This window comes from Delphinapterus leucas, chromosome 4, assembly GCF_059928025.1.
Source record: "Delphinapterus leucas isolate spDelLeu-1000000601 "Yukka" chromosome 4, BTC_Dleu_Yukka2, whole genome shotgun sequence".
Classification (NCBI taxonomy): domain Eukaryota; kingdom Metazoa; phylum Chordata; class Mammalia; order Artiodactyla; family Monodontidae; genus Delphinapterus; species Delphinapterus leucas.
In genome coordinates, this window is record NC_143132.1 from 23,034,097 (window position 1) to 23,055,295 (window position 21,199).

Sequence of the window (21,199 nt, forward strand, 5' to 3'; positions counted from 1 at the left end):
GGACTTTCAGAAGAACAAGTTGAACTGGGTCTGTGATAGCACAGAAAACTATGCCACAGCTATATGTGTAGCCTTGTAGACGTCTACTTATATACTTAAAATTGATATTTTGCATATGAGTTTTCATATATCAAAATTGCATATTCATAAATAAAATATTGCTAATTTTAAATATGTTTTGATTCCATCTCCTCTCCTAAATTGTATGCACTATGAGTCAGAAAACTTTTTTTACATTGTTATATTCTTTGTGCATAGTATAGCACATGTAAACACAAAAGCCCTCAATAAAATTTGTTGATGGTTGTTAAAAGAACTTGGGCAAATGATAAAGGAAATGTTAGTGACATAAATTCCTGTCACTGTAAAGATAATTTTACTGTTACATTTTATTAAATTTAATTTTCAAGAACTTGTATTTGCTTTAGAATGAAAAAAGGGGGAAATACAGAAAGGCTAATGTAATTTTCACAGTTTATATATAAAAATATCTAAGAATTTTTAGTAGAGATTTTCATATAATGTGAAAAGTTTACTCCATTATCCTCTGCCCTCCATTAAAAGTGGTTTAAATAAATCATTTAAAAACATGAACTTTCCTTAGGTCCAAAGCTGTACCTATGCAATAAAAAATAATATCCTAGAGCATAAAACAATATAATAATGAATGCAGTAATGTAATTATAAATATTTTTACACTAGGAATTTAATTTTTTATAAAATTTAAAACATATTTTATTCAGGTGCTTGTATCAAAGAACTGCCCATCTTTATTATTACTAGAAATTCCTTTTGTCTTGGTAGTTTATTCTGCAAGAACATTTGAAGTAAGTATTGTCCAGATCATAGTGCCTCAATTCATGGAGAAAAATATTTACTACTTATATACAATTAAAATAGAAACACTCTGGTACAACTATGACTTCTGTATGTAAGTGCAAAGCTAAATGTTAAAGTAGACTATAATTTGTATTTTTTTATCTTAAATTTCAGTTTAAATACATCTATTTATTCAAAGGAACAGAAAGCAAAATGGACTTAAAGTACTAAAGTTAATGTTGAATCAGTAGGCTTGTTTTCTTCGACACAGAAAAACACATTTTTCAAATGAATGTAAAAGAACAGAAAGTCCTATTATTTTAATCACAAAGTTTGAGTTGATCTAAACTTAGACCATTAACAGCATTTCATATTTTACTTCAGCAAAATAGAAAAACATTGTTTTTGAAGTTAAATCACTATGCTTTAGTTATTGAGTTTATTGGCATCATTTTGAAAAGATCATTTGGTGTTAAGGATTGAAATTAAATAGGTTTTTGTTACTATGATTTGTGAACTTTCTACCCATTAACTAAAAATGTAGCATATTTATTTACTGGAGGGAAGTGCTTGACCCCCCCAAATAAAAGAAAGCATAACAGGGTCTGTCCTCAAAATTTTGTAGCTAAACTTTGTATCATGTTAATTCAAAGTATGTTTGAAATGAAAGCAGTGTTTTAAAAGCATGGTGTGTGTACCAGGAAAGGTGCACATGCTAAGTTTAGGTATTATTTTTAAAACAAATTTTTTTTTTTTGCGGTACGCGGGCCTCTCACTGCTGTGGCCTCTCCCGTTGCGGAGCACAGGCTCAGGACGCGCAGGCTCAGCGGCCATGGCTCACGGGCCCAGCCGCTCCGCAGCATGTGGGATCTTCCCGGACTGGGGCACGAACCCGTGTCCCCTGCATCGGCAGGTGGACTCTCAACCACTGCGCCACCAGGGAAGCCCCTAGAACAAATTTTATTTTATAGTTTTATATTTACCTTGATGTGCACTTTAAAATGTAACATATTTTTGGTTAGAATTAGAATGAATAAAAAGCTAGTTTAATTTAAAGAAAAAAAATTAAGTTTATAACAGTCCAGGATGCACATGAATATGGAAAAGAAATGAAACTGATGGTCAAATGACTGAAGTTTGAGAAATTCTGCTTTAAAACAGTTACAAATTATTGCTATACAGTTCAAATATTTCTTATTCAATGTAGAGTGAGATTAATTTCTAGTGGAGGTAGGACTAAAATTTACTCTGTAGGACAAATATACCAGAAATAAAATAATTATAGATTCTGTATCTTAAGAGTAGATACATGACTCATGTGAGATGTCATCCACCAAACAATATTATAAGCACTTTAGAATTACATAAAACAGTCTATTCACATAGATGAGATTGGTTACTGTTATGTTTACATTTTTGTAAGAATTTTAGAGATAAAAATCACTTCCTGTAGATCTTTTACTTCCATTTACTCCCAAAATGACAAGCAACAAAATTCTAAAAAATGTTCAAAATTAACCAATTTTATCATATGAAATCATATCTTGAAAATTGATGAAGAACTGGCATTCTTAAGCAACCTGGCTTTGTGGGGCATACAATTTCTTTTTCTTCCTATCTTAATGACTTGTTTAGGTACTTCTTAGAATGTGGAAGTGTCTCTTCCAAATCAATATTTATTGCTACATAATATCAGAGGTGAAATAGGGCCCAAAAGGAAGCAAAAACATGACCTACTTCCTACAAAGGAAAATTCTGGGGAGAGTGGGAGAAGATAGACCTGGGAGAGAGGGAAAAAGAAGATGATGATGTAATAAATCTGTGGTATTTCTAGTCTGATATTGTGTCTCACTGAGTAAAGACCAGGCTTTACCTCTCAGAGTAATCTGAAAGTCTATCCTTATGCAGGATAGGAAGTTACAGCCCTCATCTCTAGTATTTCCCTGCAATGATAGAGATTGACACATACAGTGATTAAGATGACACTCAAATGCAGATTCCCAACATTGTCAACTTCCAAGAGGAATGCAATATATAGTTACAAGATTTGGAATTTAGTATGGTAAGACAAGTTCATATATGAGTCATTGAAATGACATTGCTAGAGATTATATCATAGTAAACGTCTACATATAGCTATGTCAAAGATGCAAAATCTACAACAACTGTAACAACATTCTATTGTTTTGTGGATGATATTATTCATACAATACATATGACTATGCTCATACTACTTTTTATCTGGTTTCTTTGGGGCAGCAGTCGTTGTCACAGAATTAATATGATCATTGTCTCATTTCTAAAGTATCTAAAGACTAAATACCTCCAAGGAAAAGAGAAGATAACACTTTTAAGTTCAATCTGGGTCTAAGATATTGATCTGCATGCTCTCATTTCATCTTTAGAAACTTTTCCAGGGAGGTTTTATTATTATCCTAATATAGACGTGCAGAAACTGAAATCAGGCAGGAGAATTAACATGGTAAATGACAAGCCAAAGTGACAAATTTGGGATTAAATTTTGACTTGAATGACACTTCATGCCTTCCCATACTAATTTAACAATACTCATAATTGTACATCTACTAATATTTATTGATCAATAAGAATGATAATAAGGGATCATTTAAGGAAAATGGTTCAAAATAGATGACAGAGGTTTATACCAGGGACTTCAAAACACTCTAGTCATACAATCTCACATAATCCTCAAATCAACCCTGTGAAAAAGCATGGCTTTATTTAGAAAATAAAGATTTTTAATGTAAAAAATTTAGATTGCTTAGTGTTTAAATTGCAAAACAATTTACAACTTTTGAGTCATAGCTGAATTAAACACATTCCATGATATTAGCTTTGGTTCTGTCTTAAACTTTATTGTGTGCATTTAACTATTATTACAGTTATGTATATAGCATCTATTAAATGAAGAGGTCAGGGCTTTCTAATTTTTATACACAAATGTATCTTAGGATGACTCCAAAAAAATAATGTGCTAAAATTAAGCTATCAATTTAATAAAATTTTTGATAACCCAAGTAAATTGATATTTTAATGAAAAATTACCAAGTTACCACTAAAATAAATTGCCCATATTTTTTCAATAAATGTATAATTAAAAGTTAGTGAGGTAAACCTGTAAATTTTTTTAAAAAGTAAAATAAAGAACAAAATATCTTAAAATAACAATGGATATTACAAAAATATTTCTAAAGCAAGTGCATACTGTATTTTTCTTACATATTACATGTATTTTTTTTAATTTTTCAGGAGAGTTTTTTAAATTACATATATTATTTTAAATGTAGGGAAGATGCATTAAAGTAGATTATAGAGAAAATAGTTATGAGTTTAAAAGAGTTCTGTGTTTAAGCACTATACTTTTTGTTGTTGTTTCTGAAGGATATATTATGCAAAGATACTTTACACTACACCATTAACATGCATAGTCCAATAGTGCTACAGAACTATAGCTGCAGAAAATATCTACATGTGACTACATTAATTGAGACCCCTTTCTTTGAAAATCTACAATGATGAACATATTTGCTAAATATATTTTCCTATTTTTGGATGGAGTTATTAGTTTGAAATATATTATTGATGATATTTCATTATGACCTACACAATTATCATTTTCATTGATAGTAATGAAAAGTTTTGATTGTTTTATTCTGTGATTTCCAAGCCCCTATCAAGGTGCCAAGGTGCCAAGTAATTTGTCAAGAGTATTTTTCTGTTGAAAGGATAAGTTGTTCAATTTCATTTGACTTAGAGCTCGAGAACTGCTTTCCAATGTATGGATGACATGGAGAGCATCCATATAACACCAACTGATGAGTTTATTAAAGTACTCCTAGGTCCTGTGCTTGACATACTAAATCAACCTCAGAAAGTGGGATTCTAGAGTCTGCATTTTAACAGGCTCTCCAAGTGATTCTTAAGGCAAATACAATCTCATGTTACTTTTCATGACAAGAGAGATATAATCACAATATACTCTATGGTAATGTTTAATCAGACTTTAGTTATCAGACTTTATGGAGTCTATTAACAATTTGAGTTTACTCAAAATAATAGAAACAAGATAAATTATGCTTCAATATTTATGCAATATGATAAAGAAACAAAGTTTATTGAATATTTACAATATCCTAAAGACTTTCATATGCATTTTACAATGTACTCTTCATCTAATACCAATAAGTGAAATAAGTATTGTTATCCATATTTTAAAGATGAAGAAACTCATATTAAAAAGACTTCACATAGTATTGCCAAAGCTGAAGCAACATAAATGGCTGAGCTGAGATTCAAAGCTACATGTGACTTACTTCAAGGCTCAGCTCAACTCTTCCATTTTTGAATTTCAGCTGTTGAAGAAACAAGGAATGTTAGGAGAAAGGAGGCTTACCATCCAGGAAATAAGGCAGTGTTCTTAAAATAATTTTGGAGAAAAGTCAGGATAGGAAGTGAGTAGTCTTAATTTGTATATCTACTGGATAATAGTTGTGTTTGGAAAAACAAAAGTGTATTAGGGTTTCTATAATGGTTTTGTGACAAAGCAAAAGAAAAACAAAAAGATGTGTGCTTTAATAGACATAGTCCTTAGCAAACAAAAACTAGGTGATTATTTTTCACAACTGTTATCAAAGAAATTTCTGTATGTAGTTTTGGTTGCTTGGGGCATAGAATAAAATATCATGGTCTTCTGGTTACTTGATAACGTTTTATTGATAAAATAACTGAATATAATATACCTCTCATTATTGGTATGAACATAAGGAAACATCTATTAAATGAAGAGTAAAAGCTATGTTTGAGAAGAGAACTTTCAGGAAATATATAGTACAAAAAAATAATGAAAGTATGAGTTAGGAATATAAACGTATAATTAATAAGGGTGCCTAAACATGAAAATCATTATTCTTGAGTGATTTTGTCCAAAGAAAAGTACTAAACTGACAATGAAAACAGTTATCTACAGTTATATATATCTAATTTTTTTGGACAATTTTAAAGAAGTTTATGGAGATATAACTCCTTTCCAGATTTGGCAATGCACCGTAGTAGTTAAAAAAATATGAAAGCAAACTCTATGTCATTTTTCTGGTTTGCCAGAAGAATGCCAATGTCATTTTATAAATTTGATTTTCAACTTTCATATATAAAACAAGTATATCAAAATAGTGTAACTATTGCCAAAAGAAGTATGCTCTTAAAAATGCCATCATGAGGAGGAAATGGGGCTAAGAAGGGTGATATGCAGGAATACATTATTTCTAAAGATAAATAGTAAATGGCCAGGGAGAAGCCTCTTTGTCAATTTATGGAGTTAGCATGTTGTTAAAATTACATGATGAGTTGGAGGGATAGAAAGCATATTTTGAATAAACTGAGTTCAAATTTTTCTGCTATCAATGTTGGTAAGTCAAAGGTACTTATATTTTAGAAATAATTTTCTTCAACAGAAATTGATTTGAACAAATGAAAGAGATTTTAAGAAGGTTGCTCTTTAACACTGAGAAAGAAAAGAGATCTAAGTGTTTAATCTGATAATTTTTACATGTGTGAAAATGCCAATTCCATCATATTCTTAATCCAGTGCCTTTTTCTTTCTGTTTCAGTTTGGTTTATACTTGGGGCCTTATATAAATAGTTACAAAAAATAACGATAATGTAAATCTATGGAGTGCAGTGAAATATAAGATAATGTTTACTTGATTTCTTAGGAACTTGAATGCATCTGATGAAAACTCACCAATTTACATGAGAGTGACATTTACCAAAATGCTGTATTTTGTTGTGTTTGTACGTATTGGTCTTTATCAGGTTATAGATTGTATAAAGGCAGAAACCTACTGTCCTACTGCATAAAGATAATACTAAAGAGTTAAGAGTTAAATGACAGCCAGAATTTTGTGAATTTAAATTATTTTCATTTTCACAGCACAAGGTGGAGGAATTGTAATTGCAATAAGATATTTTATAGATACAGTTTATACCAAAAGTTTGCATGTAGGCAAACTTAAGAAACAATATTAAAAACCTAAGATTTTTGGCTCAATGAAAAACAACTTTAAATATTACAATTTGACTTTTTTCTCCTCTGAATTTATTTTTAGGCTAACTGTGGTAGAGTCACCTTTTTAAGAATTAAGCCATTTATTGCATTCCTACAAGTTACTTGATAAATTGGAGTCCAATGTGATATTTAATTATATGCAAAACACTGAAAATATTGGTTTCACCCAAAAGTTCCATAAGATGGTATGGAAAAACCTGAACGAACTTTTTGGCCAATCCAATACAATAGTTTTGAAAAACACTATATATTAAATTGCTGTTACCTTATCGCCTTCGGAAAAAGTGATGCCATCCACTGCTCTTTTCCACGTGATTTCTGGAATAGGCTCCCCTTCTGCTTCACATATTAGTGTGACTTGACCATTCTCATATGTAGTCTCATTTTTAAGCTGTATTATGTGAGGCTGTACTGTAAAAAATATATACATTACTCAATCTGTATTGGAGGAAATATTACTATTCATGGTGACAATTTAAGTACCCTTTAGCATAGTATGGAATTATTAACTTTGAGCAGATATAGTGTCATGCTTTGCTTTATAAGAGTGCCAGGAGAGTTGCAAATTGTAGGAGAAAAAACTAGAAAATAATGCTATTGATTATGATTACAAAAATAATTTTAAGTGGTTTAGAAACCAACATAAAAAGGTATAATTCCTTCCAAGATTTTGTCAATTAAAAGCCACTTTATTATTTTTCCCTCAAGCTAAAAAATAAAATTTTCCTCTTGTAAAGTCACATGAGTACTTCTGTGTGTATGTCTGTGTATGGCATCTGCTTATGTAGTGATTATCTCTTAAACTTTAAAAACAAAAACCAAAGAAGAAAAATAATGATTGTATTCTGAATATATAGTAAGTGTAATTATGTGCAATGTTTAAAATATTTATCAAGTAAATATATATACATACTATTTACCTTTATTATTCTAGCTTATTTATTTTGACCTCAGACTACCTTAATATTATTCCATATTGTAGATAATTGTTTCTTTACAGTTATGACTTCTATAAAAACCAAAACATCATGTCTAGTAATTTAAATTACATTAATATTAAAAGTTACATCCCTCCACAAATTTACATATACCAAAGAGCTTTAAGTTTTTAAAGTCTGTATTATTGGCATTTCTTAAGTTTTTATTTGTTTGAACCTAAAAGTGATAAAAGCCAGCACTTACTATTTCAGAACAAGTAACAGGTTTCTTTTTAATCACCAAATGCAATCAATTATGAAATATAAATAACTTGTTCTTAATCCTAGAAAATTAGATTCCTGATATCAGAAACATGGCATATATATTTTTACAATTCAGTGTTTACTCCATTGACTTTAATGGATTTAGTTTTATTTCCACTTTATATACATGCTTTTGTGTCAAACACAATACAAATCTGTTCAGTGTTACTATACAAAGTGATTATACAGTGATATGGCATGTTATATTTCATTCATTATTTTCTATTTGAAAGGACAAAAATATTAGAAACTTTCTTTGTCTGTGTTCTTACTGCCAGATTAATTTTTAAAAGTAACTAAATATTTCATATGAGCTCATTTAGGTAGATTGAGATTATTTATCCTTTGGAATTATCTCAAACACTATCATTTCTAATTATTAATTTATTTTTATACTGAGTCATATTTAGCATTTACATTTTATAGAGAACATTTTCTTAAGCGGGAAATACTGATGGAACAAATTAGATGCTTTCTATAATTTTTAATAATTTTAAGTTTGTTTACTCTTCCCTCTATGTGAACAATTTTCTCCTGGCTCATAGCTTTGCGGATTTCTCATCATTAAAGATTTTTATGTAAACACATCTAAACATTACCCTTCTGAGCAACTTTCCAACACCATGATCTCCAAAATAACAGCTCTTTTTACCCAACACTACCTGATTAATCTAGTTTCACTTTCTTCTTAGAACATCTTATTATTCCAATTTTCTTTTTTAATATACTTTGGTATATTCTTTATTGTCTGTCTTATTTTGTTTGAATATAAGCTTTATGAAAATCTTTCTAGTATAGAAAAACATTTCTGTTACAGCTACTACAGGACCAGCTGTCAGAGGATGTGTCCACACATGTATTACCATTTGTCTTTTGGTCTAAGTAATATGCCTGCTTCTGCCAACTGCAACCACTGGTCCTTCTTACTCTTTTTTTTGTTGCTGTTATAACACATAACACTACTTTATTAGTAACCAATTACTCAGTGTTCAAATTTCCCTGGTTGTCTCATAAAACCTTATACAGTTGATTTGTTTGAATCAAGATCCAAATGAGGCCTATATACTGTGATTGGTTGAGGTTCCTCTTATGTCTATTTTGACCCATATTTAGTTACTGCCCCCACCCAATTTATTTGTTAAAGAAATCCTGTAGTTGTTTGTTTGTCCTGTAGTTTCTTTTTTTTAAAAGTTCAATACCAGATTCATGTATTATTTTATTCTTTTTTTTAATTGGAATATAGTTGCTTTACAATACTGTATTAGTTTCTACTGTACAGTAAAGTGAATCAGCTATAGATATACATATACCTCCTCTTTTTTTTTGGATTTCCTTCTCATTTAGGTCACCAAAGAGCACTTACTCTTATGGAGTACTCCCTCCTTCCTTCCCCTTTCTTTGTTGTGAAAGCTTTTTGATAACAATGTTTTTAAAAATGGAGAAAGCATACTAAATATTAGTAGTGCCTATAATTTTTAGTCTTTGCTTTTTAAAGAGAACAATCACATTCTAAATATTTACCAGCAAAAATTTTCCTCTTGCAAATATAATAGGGGCTAAATCAATAATTAAAAATTAATTTACCGGTTTTCTACTGTTTGTAAGCTCCCCAAAGAAGGCAATATGGCTCTTAGTAAATATGGAAGATATTTATGTACATTTCCTTTTAATAAAATGAAAAGGGAGTATTTAATTATGGTTACAGGTCAATGTTTCCAAAGTATAGCCTTATAGGTGAGCTCTTTTGAAGTATTAATATATTAAAAGTAAAACTGATCCCAACATATGTCATTTAAAGATTTATGAAGATCAACCCATAAATAATATAATAGATCCCAATATGTATAATTTAAATGAATTTTCTTTCAGCCTCTGTTATTAGTCAGCAAATATTTTACAAAAATTTACATGTATAATCTCATATAATTCTTAAAATAATTCTATCTGGTTGCTGCAATTTTAAAATATATTTTAGAGATGAGAAAACTGAGACTTAGGTTTGGAAATTTAAATAGCTCATATAAGTGACAGAGTAGAATTTGACTCAGACCCCCCTCTAGACATTACAGTTTTAACTACTATGCTGTAATACTTACCAAAGACTTGGAGAAGTACCTGTTTTTCATCTTCTCCTGCCTTGTTTGTGGCCCTGCAGACATACGGGCCCCCATCACTATTGATTATGTTCCTGACAGTGAGTTCTTTATTGCTTCCTTTCAGTATGTACTTTTCATTTTCTTCAATAAATTTGCCATTCCTAAAGAAGAAAACAGAGGTTGATCTTCATAAACCTGACTTCATAACTTAAGATCAGATCATACTCAACTTTTTGACCTGTAACTGTCAATATTTCATGGCTGCTGTCATTGACAGATAAAGTTATATTCCAGTCAAACATACACTTTTACTAGCTCAATAGAATTTAATGCATAAATATTAAAATTACACTTGTAAGTTGTTTTGACTTTAGAGACAAAAATAACGTTTGAGCTGTGTTGAAATCTTGACACTCATCTTAGGCAAAAAACACTTTTATTCAATTTTCACTTTGATAATTAGCAGAAAAAAAAAAGTTTTATTTTCTGATTTAAATTCCAAACACACATTTCATGTTGGTGAGTCAACACATATTTATGAAATGTACTTCTTTACTAGGTTCCAGGGACACGTTTAATATAATTTCTACGGAAACACCCTTCAAAGGCAATTTAAATAAATAATGAATTTATATTGCACATAGGTACTGCCAATAAAAGGGTAAGAGGAAAGAATTACATGAAAACAGTTATAGAAATTATGCTGCGTATAACAATTTAATTCATTAGTGAGGAGAAGAACTTTTTCTCAGATATAAGTATTTTTAAGTAGTTTCCAAGGTCTTTCTGAACTGAAATAGTGTTCATTTTTTTTCAATTCGTTTTGTTGTTCATTAAAACAACATCTTTTGAACTTTACAATAACTTATAGTAAAAAAAATATTTTACATGCATTTAAATCTGAAACAATTTCTACAATTCCCCTTAATATGTGTGAAGTCTTATACTGTATATTCTTTTTCATGTTATTTTATTTTCCTCATCTCCACTTCCTCCTTCTCCTTTTCTTTCTCCTTTTTTACTTGTCAACATGGTAAAATGGACAATTAATTGATTTTAAGACCCACAAATGTAAAAATTTAGGATCTACCTTTAGGGGTGGGGGGATTTACTTGTCCATACAAGTGTGAATTAAAAAAGAGGAATATCTAAAAGGATTATTAAAAATCTTACCTAGAATGAAACAGAATATTTTTTCTGATACTCTAAATGATCTTTGCAGTGAATTCTAGTTCTTCTTTCTAAAAAGTACTGCCACATATCTTAACACAGTCCTTGTCTTTCTATGACTCAGTAACATCTATTTTTCCAGTTTTTATTGACATGTGTAAATACAACATGAAATGTGCAAAAATTCATGAGTGGTGAAAAATTAGGCCTCAATAAATACTAGTGACAAAAGTATATAGTGCTCTGTACTTTTCTTGGTTTTTTTTTCATATTTTCACTAATCAAGTATTTAGAAGTATAAATAATGACAAGATTTCAGAACTTTTGCCTAGAATTTTATGTATGGATAAGGCTTTCACCACAATTAGTGATACAATATATTTCTTAATCTAGTCAATAAAAAAGTATTCATTTGTCTCATTATCATTATCATCATCATCTAGAAGTTTCAGCAATTTGTGGCTTAGGAAACATTTTCCCTATATTATTAACCTGGTTAAATACAATTAGTTCACAGATGTGCATTTTCCCTCTCCACCCTCATTCACAGATCAGATAACTAAATTTTAAGTATGATTTCCTCACCCATCAATTCACAGATGAAGAGACTTAGGTTTAGTTTGTAATATAAGCAGCAGGTTAACTAAGTTCTAGTGTTCTTTATGATAAAGAGATTATTTCTGTACTTCATGTGAAATATTGTGCTAAAGGTCTGAAGTATAGCAAATGAGTGAGACAGGGTCACCTATCATGAAGAATTCATAGTCTGATTGATAGTAATAGAGGGTAATATAGATCCCATTAATGCATTTATTCATAACTTTGTGTGTGTGTTGGGAGGGGTGGGGTAGGGGATCTATTATAATAGAAGAGAATGGAAAAGATGATGGCTAGAATACTCTGGGAATTTTTGTGGGAAAAAAAATCCATGATCTGAGCTTTGAAGTGGATAGTTAGGTCTTGAAGAATTTAAAGGAAGTCAGGTTGTAAAGATTATGTTCCCTTAAAGAGCTCAATTTAAAAACATCATTAAAGAATAATAACTCAAGTAATAGGTCTTAATACTTCTCTCTCAACAAACCCATTATATAGAAAGTACTCATTGTTATTCATAGTACATTTCTGTGGAATGTCAATGTCTGAAAAAGACTCCCAAAGGATTCTGATGAAATTCCACTGGGCCATCCTTTGAAATTCTAACCACTTCTCTAAATGCCACTTTTCCAGGCAAAAGAAAGTAAGGGTTAGGATTAGAGGATTCATGGAAATGATAAAAAAGGGAGAACAATTCCACTCATGACCATAGTGGAGTAACAAAACCATATTTACTCTCTCATTTTAAATAACACGAACACTGGACACAGAGATTAAATAACAGTTTTCAACCATTGGTCAACAGGTAGCACATGACAGTGACCTCTGAGGACCACCATAGTTTACTACCGGAAGGCAGTTTCCAGGCTGCCCCTTAGAGAGGAAGAACCCATACAGAGTCAGGCAGTGTATCTGAATTGGAAGACAGAATTCTCAGTTGATAGAAGTTAAAGTGGCTAGAATTTGCAGGTAAGAAAATGTGAGAAGAAGGCACAAGAAAGAGAACTACAGATATCTGCAGAGGTTTCCAACCAATCTCTAACTGAGTACTAATCAGTGAGTGTACTCCAGTAAGATTTTCCAAGAGTAAGGAAAGGACCATTGGAAAAGATAAAGCACAACAATCCCAGGAGCTCACAAAAGAGCAGGAATAATTTGCGTCCTTATCATCCAGAGTAGAAAGACCTCCTAAAACACAAATTTAAACACATTAAATTGCCTCCTTACAAGAATACTGCTTCAGTAATGAAGCCAAGTTAATCTTAGACTGCAGCTTGTTCTGTATCCACCTAAAGCAGCCTAAAAGCAACCTCAAGAAGATCAAACTTTCCCCATGTAATTTAACTCCATTCAAAGCTAAAGTAAAAGAACATGAAAATATCCAACACCTCAAAACATAAAATTCTCCATGTCTGAAACCCAGTAAAAAATTGACAGGACAGTAAATAGGTAGGAAAATATGACCTATAACAAGGAAAAAAAATCAATCAATAAAAAAGATCCAGAAACGATACAGATGATAGAATTAGTAGACAAGACCATTAAAATAGCTATTAAAATATATTTTATATGTTAAAGGAATTAAAATATGGGCATGGTAAGAGAGAAATGGAAGAGGAAAAAAGGCCTCCATCAAACTTATAGACATAAACAATAGAATGAAGAAAAATACTCTGGTGGGATTAAAATCAGATTAGACATTACAAGTGAGTTCATTCCAAGGAACTCAAGGTTGTTTTAGCATTTGAAAATCAATGGAATTCACCAATTTAAAGGGCTAACAATAAAAATCCATATGGTATTCTCAACAGAAGTAGAAGAAACATTTGAATGGAAATGAAGAAAGTGATATTAAGAGTTTCTGCTTTTACTCCCACTTTGGTTTCCCGGTTCTCTTTGTGAAAATTTCTTATTTTTCCTCAATATTTGGTCTTCAACTACCTTCTTTACTGGTTTCACTCATACCTCTTGGAAATATTATCTCTATGCAATGGGTAGTGTCTGGATTTTTCTCTCTGCACTGCTGCCCTAATACTTTTTGGAATTTTTTTCACAAAGATAACATGTCTATATCTACAGATAAATATGTCACAATGAAAACTTCCCTCTGATACCAATTTTACCTCTGTTAAGAACACTATCACATACTCCCATTCTCGCATTATATATTATATATCCAGCTACTAGGATAATTATTATTTTATTCCATCCAAACGATGAGGCTAATGCCATGTGAAAAAATGGAGGTGCAAAATCAGGAATTTAAATTATTCAATTATATTAGCCTCTGAATCTGATTTATTCTAGTCTGTATGATAATTATATTTCCACTTACATATGAGAATTTTAAACAAACGTTAAACTTTAAGAAAATAGTCTAAACTGAAAGTCAGTCTCTCCGGAAAGATAAAATGATGAGGATAAGACTCTAGACCAATATTTGTTCATTGTAATGAATGATCCAGGAGCTTTTCCTTGCTGTGATTAGATCTAATATTGACTGTTAAGGATACACACTAGAAACCAGAAGTCTCTGAGATACATGATAATTATCTGGGGTGAATATGTTAATGCTTGATGTGTAATCCCTTTAAAAATACCAACAGTGAGTCAGAAAGGAATTATTGTCTGCAAAGAACTTCTAGAAACACCTGTCTGAAGAAATATCTTGTTTATTGATACCTGCTATGTTAAAGCAATAAAGGTTTGAAACTTGAAGATAGTATCAGTAAATGTTCAGAAAGTAATAAAAAATAGTTTTGAATTTCAATTATTCTCCTTAAAATATTTTTTTAAAACCTAATCCTTATTATGGACACTTTTGCCAATTTGAATATAAATTTCTAATTGTTTTCTTGTGACTATTCTTATAGTATATGATTTATGAAGTATAGAAGTGATTCTATAAATATTTACAGATTTGCTTGAGTAGTAACCTCAATTAATAACTAATACATATTTAAAAACTGTCCATTTTTAAACTTTAATTGTCTCCCTTTTAACAGTGTGAGACACAACCTAAAAGAGTGGAATATTTTGTTATCTGTTTGATGTTAATAGAAATCAAATAGCATTTAAAATTCAAAAAAAATATAAAAGTGAACTGTAAAACAATAGATTTAGAATAGAGGATTTATTCATTTGAACATTTTGTTACATAACATTAAATTTATTGAAATTTAACTCTACACAACTAGCTTTTTCTGTAATAACACGGTACACAAATAAAATATACAATTATATTTAATAAAATATAATTATGTACACATACAACAGTGGTGCCATTCATACTAGAATTCCCACTTGTGGGTACTCTCTAGTAGGAACAATAAAATGGATGAATTTGTCACAGGGCTCCTGGGCCCATTTTGGCCAGAAACATGCCTTTTAGATAAAATGACCAGGGCTATGAGCACAGCCTTTGACTTGTGTTAAATCATTCTGTTGCTTTCTTTAACAAGTTAATTTAACCAACTTAACTGAAAACAAAAATCATTTTCAACTGAAATTCAAAAACAATGTTTCCATTCTGGACAGAATGATAAGACTGTAAATATTTTTCCGGAAGCCTGACTACGGACACAAGCCAAAGGGATGTGGGTGCATAACCTACCTGTACCAGGAAATGGTGGGCTCAGGAGAGCCAGAGGCTCTGCAGGAAAATGTCATCTCCTCTCCTCTCTCTGCTGTGGCATTAAAGGATTTCTGAGGCATTGTGATTGCTGGCGGCACTGAAAAACAGATGAATGTAGATTAAATAGAGATGAAAAACATTTTACCAACACCACTGGGACATTTTTACTGTTTTTTTTTTTTTCTTTTAAAGCTAAGCTTTACAACTTCTGCACTTATATCAAGAGGACTGACTTGGTTGCATAGTAAAATGACTAAAATCACTGATCTGCCTTCTAATGTACAATAATTAGATAATTCACTGTAATTCTGTTTTACTATTTTTAATCTATTAAACTAGACTAAAAATAAACTAGACATTTTAGCAAATATATATATATATATATATATTTACATATACACACACTTTTATGAACTATTTCTTACATAAATACAGACAATACCACCCTGACTTACATAAATACTGAGATCTACTTGGAGCATAAATGGATTTCCTATTTAGGTTCTCATCGGTGTATGTACTTCTATAAGCAAGCATTCAAGACAGGGCTTTCAAATTAAGTGTCAAACCATAATGTTCTTTCTGATTAACTACACTTAATTTCTTCAAACAACTATACAACATTTTATGAAGAGAAGTTGCTTAATCCATAGAGAGTATGAAATAGATTTTCATGAACAATTCAATTTTAAAATTAAGCTTCCCCAATTTCTAACTAATTACATTGCAAAAACTGTATATGTTGCACATTTTGAACACGTTGAAACTGTTACTGAAATACACTGTTTGCAATAAACAAATCAATGACATCCATAACAGAAGCTAAAATTTCAAAGTAAAGCATAAATTTTTATTTAATGTACACTTTTATGATTTTTCAATTGAATATGATGAAATGATATTCCTATAATTATTTAATATATTTGATTTTACATATCCTAAACAATATGACCAGACAGGCATTTAGAAATGTGATTTTAATTAAATATCTCTACAATAGCATTCAGGTCAAAACTGATGTTGATTATCACAATTGATGGTGGGGATAGGAACTGATATGTACCTTAGTAATTAAGCACAATTAATCAAGTTTCTGCCTTTATGAATTTAGATACAAGGTGCATGACATGTCATGCTGTCTGTAAAGTAACATAATAATTACTAGTATTACAGTAGGACGGACTTTTCTTTTTCAGATGTTAACTCTGCATTTTAAGTCATTGAAATTTGACTATAGTATTCTATAGTATTCATGTAGATAGAAACATTTTCAAACGGAGAGCCATATGCTCCAGTTCTTGTCCTGTTATTGTTACTAATCTAAACAAGTTATTTATTCTTTATCATAATTTTCTTATCTATAAAGTGAACTGTAGATGCTGGATAATCTCTAAGAATTAACAAATCTTAATCTCTGTGTTTTATGGTATGTTAACTCTGCTAATGACATATGTGTTCTTACTTGTAGTGTAGATTAGTAGAAAAATATTAATATTACATGTTTAGATACTTTGAGGTACTTTGAAGAGTAATTCTAGAACTATTCTGAAGAAAAATAGCATCAAAATCTGCAGAGGTTTTCACTAGTTCAGATCTTAAGATGTTCAGGCAGTTTGCTAGCTACTGTTTCGACTGTACAGCATTTTTACATATATTACCTTATTGCTTCTGAACTCACTGTTGAGTTGGATTAAATAATTTTAAAAGAGGTAACAATTATATTTCATCTGATTATTTTTTCCTCACAAGACCAGCATCTACTCTATTTTATCTTTTTAAAAATACTTTTGGCATTTGACTATATCTGAAATGTCCAGTTTTAATAACTTTACCAAGATTTATGTTCTGTACCTGTTAAGTAGTCAATCCTTTGAAAATTTCTGTTTTTATATTTTAGCTTCAAGAAGCATGGGGATGCGTAGAGAAGTAGCTCCATAATTTACTTACATGGAAGCTTTGGTTCACCTTCAAGTTATAATTCCCCTCAATGGCTGCTTATGCACCAAAGACATCACTAACTTGATATCTTAACCCCCCTTCATCAACAGTGGAATCCAGCTAGTCTATGTATCTTCTGTGTCTTGCAGTCTTTTTCTCCACCCACTTTCCTTCAAATGTTTTTTGAAAGATAAAGAATACGGTATTAACCATGAAATACTTGTATGGTTCTGATTAACAAATACCAGTAATTTCTACAAATTTATTCAGGATAGGGATAACAAACTCCACTCTATCATTGTCAGGAAAGCAACTCTTTTCTAATTTATTGACTATTCAGATTTGTCCTAAATGTATATCATCAAATATATTCACATGTAGATCCTTTAACTGGCAGAGGACTGCTCATCTTAAGACTCAGCCTTTTCACAATTACCTTTTCTTGTTTTTACTTTTAAGGCTGCATGACACTTAGACATTCACATAAGAGAGGACTTGGGGAAGATAGCAGAGTAGGAAGTACCAGGCATCTGTCTCCACACCTACATGGCAACTGCACTGTCAGAATCTGTCTAATGTAACTATCTTGAAACTGTGGAGTCTATTGAATGCTTACAACTTCCAGGCAAAGACATGGAAGATAAGCTGTTGTTAATACTGGTCAGTTTCAGCTGTTGGTACACTGGCAGCTACCTATCCCCCTCCCCATCTGAGGCAGGAAGCTGTGCACGTGTTCCTAGAGTAGGTTGCACAAAGAAAGCCAGGATAGGCAAAAAGGACTTTGTCATTCAGATATCAACGATCTGTGCACTGATCACTGACTGATGCTTTTGATCACAAAGGTGCAGATGAACAGGTAGTGGCCATTGTTGTTATACCTCCCACAATGGTGAGATCCAGGGGATTTAATGAACTCTCATTCTTTTAGTACCCCCTTCATTTTTCTCTTTTTACCATTTTGGGAGGCAGACATTAAAGACTATGACATTCAAAAACAACTGCATATAACGGACATATTAGAAAGTGACCATGCATGTCCAGGGAAAGGTGTAGGCTTAGAAAATACCTGAGGATACCTTAAATTTACATCTCAGGCTGATCTTTGGCATAGAGACAGCCTTCAATAATAATAATAATAATAACAAGTAACAGTAAACCCTGGGATTGAGAAAGAATCTGATTTCCATAGGAAGCACTTATTATGTTCAAATATCCAGTTTTCAGAAAAAAATATCACAAGGCATACAAAGAAATAGGAAAGTATGGCCCATTCAAAAGAAAAATTAAATCAATAGAAACTGTCCCTGAAAAAGACCTGAGGGAAGATATGCTTGATAAAGACTTTCAAACAACTGTCTAAAAGATGCTCAAAGAACTCAAGAAAGAAGTGGAAAAACTCAAGGAAACAATATATGAAGAAAATGGAAATACCTATAAAGATACAGAAAACCTAAAAAAAAGCCAAAAAGAAATTCTGAATCTTAAAATTACAATCACTGAAATGAAAAATTCATTAGAGGGATTCACAAGCAAATCTGAGTAAGCAGAAGAAAGAATCAGTGAATGCGAAATAAGGCAATGAAAATTCTTGAATCTGAGAAACAGAAAAACAAAAGCTTGAAGAAAAGTGAATACAGCCTAAAAGACCAGTGGGACATAATCACGTGGACCAACAATCACACAGTGGGAGTCCCAGAAGGGAAGTGAGAGAGAAAGGAACAGAGTGAATATTTGAAGAAATAATGGCTGAAAAGTTTAGCTATGAATATAAACATCCAAGAAGCTCAACAAACTACAACTAAGATGAATTCAAAGAGGACCAGGCCAAGACACATTATAATGAAATTTTCAAAAGGCAAAGGCAAAGAGAAAATCTTGGAAAGCAGCAAGAGAAGAGTGATTCATCACATACAAGGGATCCTCAGTAATTATCAGCAGATTTTGCATCAAAAACTTTGGAGGACAGATGGCAGTGGGTGGATATATTGAAAGTGCTAAAAGGAAAAAAAAAAAAACTGTCAACCAAGAAACCTATATCCTGGAAAACTGTCTTTCAACAGTGAGGGAGAAATTAAGACATTTCAGATAAGTAAAAGCTGGAGGAGTTTGTTACCACTAGACCTGCCCTGCAAGAAATGCTCAAGGGAGTCCTACAAGATGAAATAAAAGGACACTAGAGAGTAATTCAAAGCCATATAAAGAAATAAAGAGCTCAATAAAGGTAAATACATGGGCAATAAAAAAGCTAGTACTACTGTAACAACAGTTTGTAACTGCATTTTTTTCTACATGATTTGAGACTAATATATATTTTAAAAAGATATTAGTATGATTTTAACTATGTCTTATAATTCCAGATTTTGTTTTCTACATAATTTAAGAGACTAATGCAATTTAAAGAATTGTAAATTCATGTTTTGAGACACAAAATGCATAAAGATGTAATTTTGTGATATCAACAACCGAAAAGAATGGAGTTAAGCTTTAAAGGAGCAGAGTTTTTTATATTTATTGAAGTTAAGTTAGTATAAATTTAAAATAGAGTGTTATAACTTTAGGACATTAAATGCAATACCACCAATAACCACAAAGAAAATAAGTATAGAATATACACAAAAAGAAATGAGAAAAGAATTTTAAAGTTCCACTACAAAAAACTGACTAAACAAAAAGAAGATAGTAATGTAGGAAATGAGAGACAAGAAAATCTATAAGACATTTAGAAAAACAGCAAAATGACAGAAGTAAGTCATTCCTTATCAATAATTACTTTAAATGGAAATAGATTAAATTTTTCAATAAACAAACAGAGATTGGCACAATGGCTAAAAACACATGACAAAATTATGTCCTATCTATAAGAGATTCACTGTCAATAATGAAGACACAAATAGATTGAAAGTGAAAAGATAAAGATACAATAACTAAAAAAGAGAAGGGGTGACTATACGAATAGACTTTGAATCAAAAAGTTTATAAGAGGAAAAAAACATTGTATATTAACAAATGCTTCAATATAGCAAGAAAATATAACAATTGTAAATATTTATGCTCCTAATAGTAGACCATCAAAATACATGAAGCAAAAACTGACATAACTGAAGGAAGAAATAGTCCTACAATAATAGTTGGAGACTTCAATAATACAGCCTTGATAATGCATTGAATGACCAGACAGAAGATAAGTAAAAAAATAGAGGACTTACACAACACAATATACCAACTAGTTCTCACGAATATACAGCATACTCTATCCAAAAAAAGAGAGTAAACACATTTTCTCAAGAGCATGTAGGACATTCCCCAGAAAGCCCATATGTTATGTCAAAAATTAATCTTAACATAAAGAACTAGAATAAAAGAATAAATACAACCCAAGCTAGCAGAAGAAAATTAATAATAAATATTAGAACAAATTTTGTTTAAATTGAGAATAGAAAATAATAGACAAAATTAATGAAACTATAAGTTGGTTTATTAAAATGATCAACAGAATTGACAAAACTTTAGCTAGATGGATTAAGATTTAAAAAGATAAAACTCAAATTATTAAAATCAGAAACAAAACGTTAACAATTCCAAAGGAACAGAAAAGGATTATAAGAGGACACTATACAAAAAT

The 21,199-nt window shown here is 30.9% G+C and overlaps 1 protein-coding gene across 1 annotated transcript in view; it reads right to left on the reverse strand.

The window, feature by feature from the left end:
• NCAM2 (neural cell adhesion molecule 2) overlaps positions 1 to 21,199 on the reverse strand; it is a 177,888-nt gene that overhangs the window by 125,176 nt on the left and 31,513 nt on the right. The window contains exons 5-7 of the mRNA XM_022574728.3: positions 15,619 to 15,736; positions 10,242 to 10,402; positions 7,170 to 7,315 (exon numbers count right to left, since the gene is read on the reverse strand). Of these exons, the coding sequence (XP_022430436.2) occupies positions 7,170 to 7,315; positions 10,242 to 10,402; positions 15,619 to 15,736 (425 nt within the window). The remainder of the gene's footprint in view (positions 1 to 7,169; positions 7,316 to 10,241; positions 10,403 to 15,618; positions 15,737 to 21,199) is intronic.